This window comes from Tupaia chinensis, unplaced genomic scaffold (assembly GCF_000334495.1).
Source record: "Tupaia chinensis unplaced genomic scaffold, TupChi_1.0 Scaffold000494_1, whole genome shotgun sequence".
NCBI classification, from domain to species: domain Eukaryota; kingdom Metazoa; phylum Chordata; class Mammalia; order Scandentia; family Tupaiidae; genus Tupaia; species Tupaia belangeri.
In genome coordinates this window covers 2,986,203-2,994,329 of record NW_006160006.1, presented here as the reverse complement: position 1 = coordinate 2,994,329, position 8,127 = coordinate 2,986,203, and the positions used below count along the sequence as shown (strand labels likewise).

Here is an 8,127-nt window from a genome sequence, read left to right as displayed (position 1 = left end):
GCACAGGCGCTGCCGCTAAGACGCTAGCGCTGCAGTCCCAGGGACCGCTCGCGACCTCCTTTTTTCATTCACAAAAAAAGGAAAGGGAAAAAAAAAGAAAAAAGAGGGAGGTAAAAAGGGAGAAAAAAATCGCACCCAGGACGGCTGCCTGACACGCCCCACCCACCCTGCAGCTCTGTTGGTGGAAAGGTGTCGGGGGGGCGGGGAAGGGGTGGGGAGAGGACGGGATTGGGCGCCCAGCGGCCCCGCCCAGCGGCGCCTCTCCCTCCCCGCCTCCCTCCTCTCCTCCCTCCTCCACCGCCCTGGAGCGGAGCTGCTGGGAGGGTCTCGGTTGGTCTCTGGCGCCGGGTCCCTCTGCCTGGCAAGGCCTGTAACCTCCCTAGACGCCTACGTTTCCCCTTTCCTCCGGGAGGCCGAGCAGGAGCTCGGAGAGGCATCCTTGAGAGCCCTGGAAGGGCTTTTCTGAGTTGCGGGGTGGGTATCCGTTGCTACCTCACCTGCCTCCCACCTAGGCCTCCAGCGATCCGCACTGCCATCCTGAAGCCACTTGGAGCTCATGTCTTCCGACCTTGGAAATAAATGCCAGGAAGACACTAGGGCTGTGTCGGCTTACCCCTCCGTGAAATGGGCAGGCCCCAGGGGTAACATCAGGAGCAACAGTGGTCCTTGCGAAGACGTTTCCTATTCTGACCGTTGTGATAAGCTTGACGGGTAGTAATTCCGATTGTCCACCCAGCCTGGTTTTATCCATCCCATTCATTACTTCTGGGCAAATTTTAAAGCCCAGACTGGCATGCTTCATCACACCTCTGATGTGTGCTCCAGGAATACGAATCTAATATTACTTTAAGCAAAGTATGATTAGTAAGAAACTTACTGTAAAAAGAAAAGCCAAATAAAAATGCATTTTACATTGCCCAAAGCATGCTTCTTCTCCACCAGGGGACCTGATGGGAAACTGCCCACCCAGCTGTGCATGACAATGCACTTTCCCACGTGGCCAATGCCCTGTAAGTGCTGGGTGGTTGGAGGAAGCTTCCCTGTCTCCTACGAATCTACCTAAAGGAGAGAAGAGGTTAACAGTGTTTGAGGGAGCTTCTTACTTCACACTCAGGATAAGACAGCCTCCATAAAACAGAAAGCACTAGCATGAATTTGTATTAGGAAGGGAATTCAACCCCTCGAGGCCTTTCTCCTGTGTGTTTGGTGTTAAGGAGCTTCACCCTGACCTCTGAGTCACTGGCGAGGCACAGTGTGAGTGTGAGGTCTCTGCATGGCTCGACTACAAGCCAGGGCCTTCCCCACTAGTGCCTCACTCCCTCTACTCAGCTCAGAGACCGTCTGAGCACTCTTGCCTGCTGGTGGCACTTTTGACGTGTCCTGACAGCAGGTCACCCAGTGCAGCACGGAATTGGAGAAAACTCCCCTTTGCCCAAAGTCATGGGGGTGGGGGTGGCTGTAAGGTGGCTTGGAGTGGGGTGTGGAGACCCACAGTTCCTGACTTGCAGGTGGGAGGCCCCAGCCTCAGGAATGACTGGGAGAACATCCTACAATGATGAAGCCAGTGCCCCTTTGTAAACGTTGAGGAAACAGCTAAGCCGGGCAGGACAGTGGGGGGCCAAGGGCCAGGGAGGGGGGCAGGAGCACCTGCTCACTCAGGAACTGAACTCAGCCAGCCGGTGCTGGAGGCTTTGCTGAGGAGCTGGGTTTGACTCCACCCCATCCAAGCTCCACTCCAGGCTGTCTGGGGTTTGCACAGACCTCTTCCTTAGGCCGACCTGCAAGGGTTCCCTTCTGCAGGGCACTGAGCTGGGAATTCGCCACCACAGCTTCTAGCTTTTTCCAGGGCAACTGAAGATTCTGAACACAAAACACAGGTCACCACCACCACGCTCCAGCCTTGAGCCCGTGCCCAACCCTGACTGGGCCCCGGCCTCCTCCCCAGCCAGTCCTGGCCAGGACTGTCCCTGGGCCCTCCCCTCCATGCCCCCCTACTGTGGAAAGCCCTAGGGCCCTGGCACCAGGCTGGCATCTGCTGGCACCATTGTCTTGTGTCTACCTAGCCCTCCGAAGCCATAGCAGTGGGCCATTTCTTTTTCTTTCTTTCTTTCTTTTTTTTTTTGGAGAGGTTTTTGCTATAGGGTGCGTGTGCTCTCCAGAAAGACAGAGACAGAGAGATAGAAAGTGAGAAATCACCCCCTGGGGGGATGGTCACTCCACAGTCCCTTCTCTCCTCTCGGGATTTTGGACACACACACACACACACACACACACACGCATGCCTGGCATGAGTTTAAGCCACCGGGTCCGGGACTCGAACCGCAGTCGACTACATGGGAGTTCAGCGACCTAGCCATTACACTAACTGCTGGTCCTGGCAATGGGCCATTTCTGACATGGAGTGGGAGGGGGAGTGGGGTCTCTGTCCCCATCCCAGCCCCAGGTCTCAGCTGCACCTCGCACAGCACAGAGCTCCTGGCACCCTCACCTCCTGCCCTCCCCCCAGCCCAGCAGGCCTTTCTCCTCGCTTCTAGGGCAGACCTGGGTGGGGCACTTTCCAGAAAGGCTCCTGCCTCTTCCTCTCCCTCCTGAGGCCGGTTCCCCCCACCACCCCTGGCTAGCCAGGCTCCCCTGCTGCCCTTCTGCGGGGAGCCCTGCGCCTGCCTGGCCCCGGGCCTGGTTTACTTGTCGGGGACAGAAGCCGTCTGCAGCCAGAGGGGCCCTGCCAGCTGGGAGGCGGGTTCCACCTGGAGTTTCCTGCCTCCTCCACCCCTGCATCTCTTCCCTCACCAAAGCCTTCTTGTTACATAAAACCCAGAACCTGTCCCAGAAGACACCCCCTCCATTCTGCCCCAGAACCACTCTACTCCTGGCCATCACGCAGCTGCTGTTTCCCTGAAGGCGAGCAGGTGCACCTGGGAGAAGCCTGGCTGGGAGGAAAGCTCTGCTGTGGTTCTCTGGAATGTTCTCTGGTGTTGCTGTCCAGCCAGTCCCACCCGCTGTCTTACAGGTTCTCGGACCACCCCTCACACTGCCTGCCAGGCCAGGCAGAACCCCCCAGCCCGTGCCCCTCCTCCAGCCCATACCTCTCATCAGCTTCCCGGGCAGCTCTGGCCCTCAAGCTGCAGGCGACTCACCACCCCTTCCCTGCACCCCTCTCCTGGGGCTTCCATGCCTCCTCAGAGTCCGCCCGTCTCCAATAGAGAGCAGTAGGGGCAGGCGGCACTGGCCGCCGACACACACACACACACACACACACACACATGCTTGAGGTGAAGTTCAGAACCAGCCCTGAGCGAAAGCAGAGCCTTCAAAGGTGCAGTGCCCAGCAGAGTGAAGGCACTGGATCTAGGAAGCCCATGGTCTCTCAGTGCTCGTGCACCAGGGGCTCCTCCATTTCCCACAAGGAGATGGGGCCCTCTGGCCTTTGTCCAAGCAGTTTCCTTAGCCTGCACACTCTCTCTCGCCTCCTTCCTCCAGATAGCGCTTACTCAGAACACCTCCCGTCTGTCTGAGTCCGGCCTTTCCTTGCTCCCTAGTAATATGCATCACAGAGGCTCTCTAACTGGGTCTCTTTCTACCTCACTGTGCTGAGAACTCCTTTAGGGAAGGCTCGATGCTTATTCCAAAGGAATTTTTCTTCCTGACCCAGTGCTTCAGCAAGCACTGAATAAATGCTCAGTAAACGCTCGCTTGGTGGCTGAATGGAGCTCTGGGGAGCGGCAGTTGAGTGGAAGAGCTGAGTCCACAGCGGCTACTCACGTGTTCAGGGAGGCCTTCCACGAGCTGTGCCAGGCTTGTCTTTGGGCTTCCATTGCTCCGCGTTCCCTGCAGACTCCAGGCTGGGTTGGACGGAGTGGGACAGGGCTGGGGAGACAGTGAGGAGAGAGAATGAGCACACTTGTTACCCCAGCAGTCTGCCTGACTGCAGGGCCCTCCCTGGGGTCAGCGCGTGGCTCCTGCGTGGCTGAGGCCCCAGCCGGAGCGCCCGGCAGGCAGAACCGGCAGGACCCACGCTACCCACAGTTGCCCATGTGACTGCTTCGGGGGTTGGGGACAGAGCCGTCCCTGTCCGGCAGGAGGCCTGGAGTCTGCGCTCACGGAGTTGTGTGCTGTTGGCCAGGCCTCACTTTTTATTGAACCAGGGTCAGGTCCTCTGACTCCAAGTCATTCCAGCACTGACCGACAGCGTGCCTAGCATGGAGGGCTTGTGTTCTGTGGGTCCATGCGTCGTGGACAGCTCCTACCGCATGTGGGGGCTAGCAATCTCTCAGCCAGCAGTCACCAAGCTGGCAGTGGAAGGGGCGCTGTCCGGGGATGAGTGAGGACTGGGCACATGGCAAGAGACAGGCTCATTCCGCAGTCACCCCCCCTTCGGCTTTACACAGCCAGTGCAATGAAAGCACCAATCTGAAGTTTCAGGAGGGAGTGGGGATGGTCAAGGAAGGGCTTGGAGAAGCAGCCGGACCCTTCTGGAAGCAGTGGGCACTGCGTTGCCGAGGTGGGAGGAAGGGGCATCTCTGAGCCAAACCCCAGGGGTGGCAGGGTGGCCGTGAGGCGAGAGGGGGCAAGGCCCACTAGTGGAAAGAACCCACAGTAGGGGAGTGGCCACTGCTCGCACTGCTGCCGACCTTGCAGTCAGCTCTGTGACTTCGGGCAAGGAACTTAGCCTCTCTGGTTTCTGCTGGGGATGATGTTACCCTTTGCCTGAAGACGAGGTGTCTACCTGGCCTTCCTACTGTCCCTTCCCATGCTGAAATCCCCCTCCTCTTCCACTTCCTCCTGCTTTGCCCACAGACCTGTGCTCTGTGTCTGAGTAAAGGGGCCCAGTCCCCACGCGTGGAGAGCCAGGGTGGGATTCCCACCATCTAACCCAGTGCCCCGTGGTGTCCTGAGAACATGAGCAAGAGGTCTGAGGGGACAGGATCGGGAGTATGAAGTGTCCTCGAGGCCAGCCATCCCCTGCCCTGCAGAGAGGCCATGCATTGGCAGTGCTGCTCAGAGCAGGACCTGACCCAGCCAGGTTGCAGCTGGTCCCCACTGGCAGAGGCCTGGGGCTGCAGACCCCGTGCCCACTCACCCAGTCTTCTCTGTCCCAGCCCTGCCTCCCAGGAGGTACAGCTGACCGAGGCCTCCTCCCTGGAGCAGCTCCTCCTTCAGCACAGAAATCTGAGCTTTTGCTGGTTTCCGTCTTTAGCTATGAGCGCCAGCGCTAATGCCAGCATTCATGCCGGCAGGGAAATGCATGAAACACAGTCCTCCCTCACGGGTAGCACCCCAAGTCTCGGGGCGCTGGGTTCCCGGGACAGTGCCCTGAAGCTCAGGGCAGGCCTGCAGCAGGAGAAGCTAGACGGTGTTACTGCTACCCTGTTTTTGTCCTCGTTTTTAATTTTTTTAAATTTTATCTATCTTTTTTCCATGAGTGAGATAGACACAGAGACAGAGAATCAGAGAAACAGCACCCCACAGGGCCCCGACACCGCGGTCCACCCCAAGCCTCAGCCAGAGCTGGATCATGGACAAGTGAGTGCCCTGAGCACTCGGGGAGGTCCTGTGGACTTGAACCTTCCCAAGCGGGTCAACCTCAAAGAATGTCATGTTTTTACCAGTGTGCCACCATCTGACCCCTCTGCCCTGTCTGATAGGCAGAGAGAGTACAAGAGCGGGGACAAAAATGCAACCCATGGCCAGGGCCCCTGGGCCCAGGAATTCTTTGCAGACCTGAGGGAGGGCAGGACTCTTTCCTGGAGCCCTGCAGAGCTGGGAGTGAGCGGCTTCGAGGAGGCTGATCGCCCCAAAATAGACTTGTTTTTTTTCACAACTTTTCCATGAAGCATTGGCATCTCTTGCAGCACGGAAAAAAAATAGCCTGAACTGTTAACAAATAAAGATTATAAAAAGCCCCAACTGTTCCCCATGGGTTTCATGTGGCTCCAGTGTTTAGAGGGGAGAGGGGACGTGAGTGTCCGGGAGCCCCCGGCCCTTCCCTCCTGACCCACTTCGTCCCGGTTCTGTAGAGCTCACAGGGCTTGGCGTTGGTGATGGGGACAGCGACGTGAGCTGACCTTCAGGGGCGTCTGTGGAGTGTGTGCGTGCTTTGCTGCCGCCAGGTAAAGGCACACAGCTCACAGAACAAACCCTGCCACACTGCAGCGAACCTGCCCTGCTGGGAGCCCAGGTTTGTGCTGAGCATTTGCAAAGCCCAGTGTTCTAGTCAAGGCCGTCTAGTCCTGAACTTAGGCCCTTCAGGGGTTGCCGGGTGTCAGTAACCAGGCACGAGCTTGGGGCTGTAGCAGTCTCCGACCAGGTTAAAGGGCTGGCAGCCTTGGGCTGGCCCCATGGCCTAGTGATTAAAGAAGCCACATTCTACATGGCCAATGTGCAGTTCGAATCTTAGCCCTAGCAGCTTGAAAAACAAAGCAGACATGTGTGCCCCAACCCTCAATGAGACAGAGAAATGGAGAAGGGATTGCAGCGTGACCACGCCCCCTTGGAGGGTGCATTCTCCTTGCCCTTCTCTGTCTCTTTATGGCTCATGCACATGCCGATCACAACTTATAATAATAATAAAAGGATTATCAATAAGGCAGGAGATAGGGGATATTAAACGTACAGACAGGATAAAGACCCAAGATAGAAACACAGCAACTTCACCCACGTCCTGGTTCTTCAGGGAGCTCCAGGCGGGACCCGCACAGCCACCCGCACCCTTGGCCCAGCCCTGGGACCTTCTTGGTGTTGGACGTCCAACAGCACAGGAGAGAAAGGTGATGACTCAGACCCTGGGGCTGAGTCAGGCGTGGGGACCTGTTGACAGGGGCCTCGGCAAAATGGGGGTACACCTGAGGGGTCTCTTGCCCTGCTTTTTTATATTCAGAAGAAGGGAACTCCCCCAGCTCTCCAGAGCTCCATGTTCTCCACCCAGCCTGGGGGAAGGCCCACCTCTGCAGTCCCCTCCTTCCTCCTCCTGTGCCACTTACGGCGCCTTCTCCTTCGGCGTGTCTCTCCCACCCTCCTGTCCCTTTCACCACTTCTGCTCCCTAGCCAGATTGCTGCACACACCCACACGCACGCCTGGTGTGGATGGTGGATGCGAGCGCAGGCTGTGAACAGGTGGACTGCAGGGACTCTCCTGGCCTTCTTCGGCCCTGATGGTCCCTGGCCGATGGTGACAGGGAAGGCTAGGAGGTCCCCAAGGTGGTGACCATCCGGGCAGCTGCACCGCGTCGGCCTTCCTTGGACCCGACATCCCTCTCACTGGCCCCACCAACCAGAGTCAGTGTCGCCTCCCTTGTCACCCAGCCACACAGGGCAGCCCGCCCTTCCTAGGCCAGAAATGGGGCAGGATGGCCAGAGAGCAACTTGGCACAGTTGGAGCACTGCTCTGAGGCAGGTCCTCTCAGAACCCTGTCCCCTTCCTCTGGGCAAGAGAGGAAGGAAATAGGGAGACCAGCAGGCCAGAGCGAGGGGGCTGGACCAGGGGCAGGGGCAGGGGCCTGGGCTCAGAGCTGGAAGCTGTCTTCGGACCAGGCGGGGCATGTTCCACAGACACCCGGGCTGCAGGGCCTGGGCATAGGCAGGGCTGGGGGCTGCGACTGGGGGTCCCTCCACCCCCTGGGTGCTGCCTCCACTTGGCCTCTGCAAAGTCTGTTCCCTGACCCTCAATCTTGCTCCTGACCTGCCTGCCTTTTCCTCCTCCTGGGTGCATCAATGGGGAGCTCTTGGGAGCCCGAGGAAGCCTAGGGCTGGAGCAGCCGACTCCAATCCTGGGTGAGCCTGAGAGTGGTGGCCTCAGCTGGAGGCCCTCCACCCGCCGTTTTATAGACGCCTTGCCGAGGGCAGGGAGCCGGGTGCTACAAGGTGCCAAGTCTGAGGTCCCCTGCTGTCCTGCCTCCCCACGGCAGGCCTGCAGCAAGTGGTGTCGTGGGCAGAGGTGGCATGGGGGCCCTCAGAGCCCTGCCTGTGCACCCCAGTCACACTGCTTCACCTGGTTCTCGCTTCTTATTGAAAATCGGAGTTTGCCTTGCACCTCCATCCTCTCAGCGTGGCTCGCTCCCTCCCCACCCCCGTTATCAGGGGTATGCCCAGCTGCCACAAGGGGGGGGGTTTTTCGTTTTTTTGTTTTTG

At 58.5% G+C, this 8,127-nt stretch overlaps 1 protein-coding gene across 1 annotated transcript in view; it reads right to left on the bottom strand.

Annotated features, from left to right (window-relative positions):
• RHOBTB2 (Rho related BTB domain containing 2) overlaps positions 1 to 8,127 on the bottom strand; it is a 27,093-nt gene that overhangs the window by 16,491 nt on the left and 2,475 nt on the right. The window contains exon 2 of the mRNA XM_006156466.3: positions 3,763 to 3,867. Within this exon, the coding sequence (XP_006156528.1) occupies positions 3,763 to 3,815 (53 nt within the window). The 5' untranslated portion in view covers positions 3,816 to 3,867. The remainder of the gene's footprint in view (positions 1 to 3,762; positions 3,868 to 8,127) is intronic.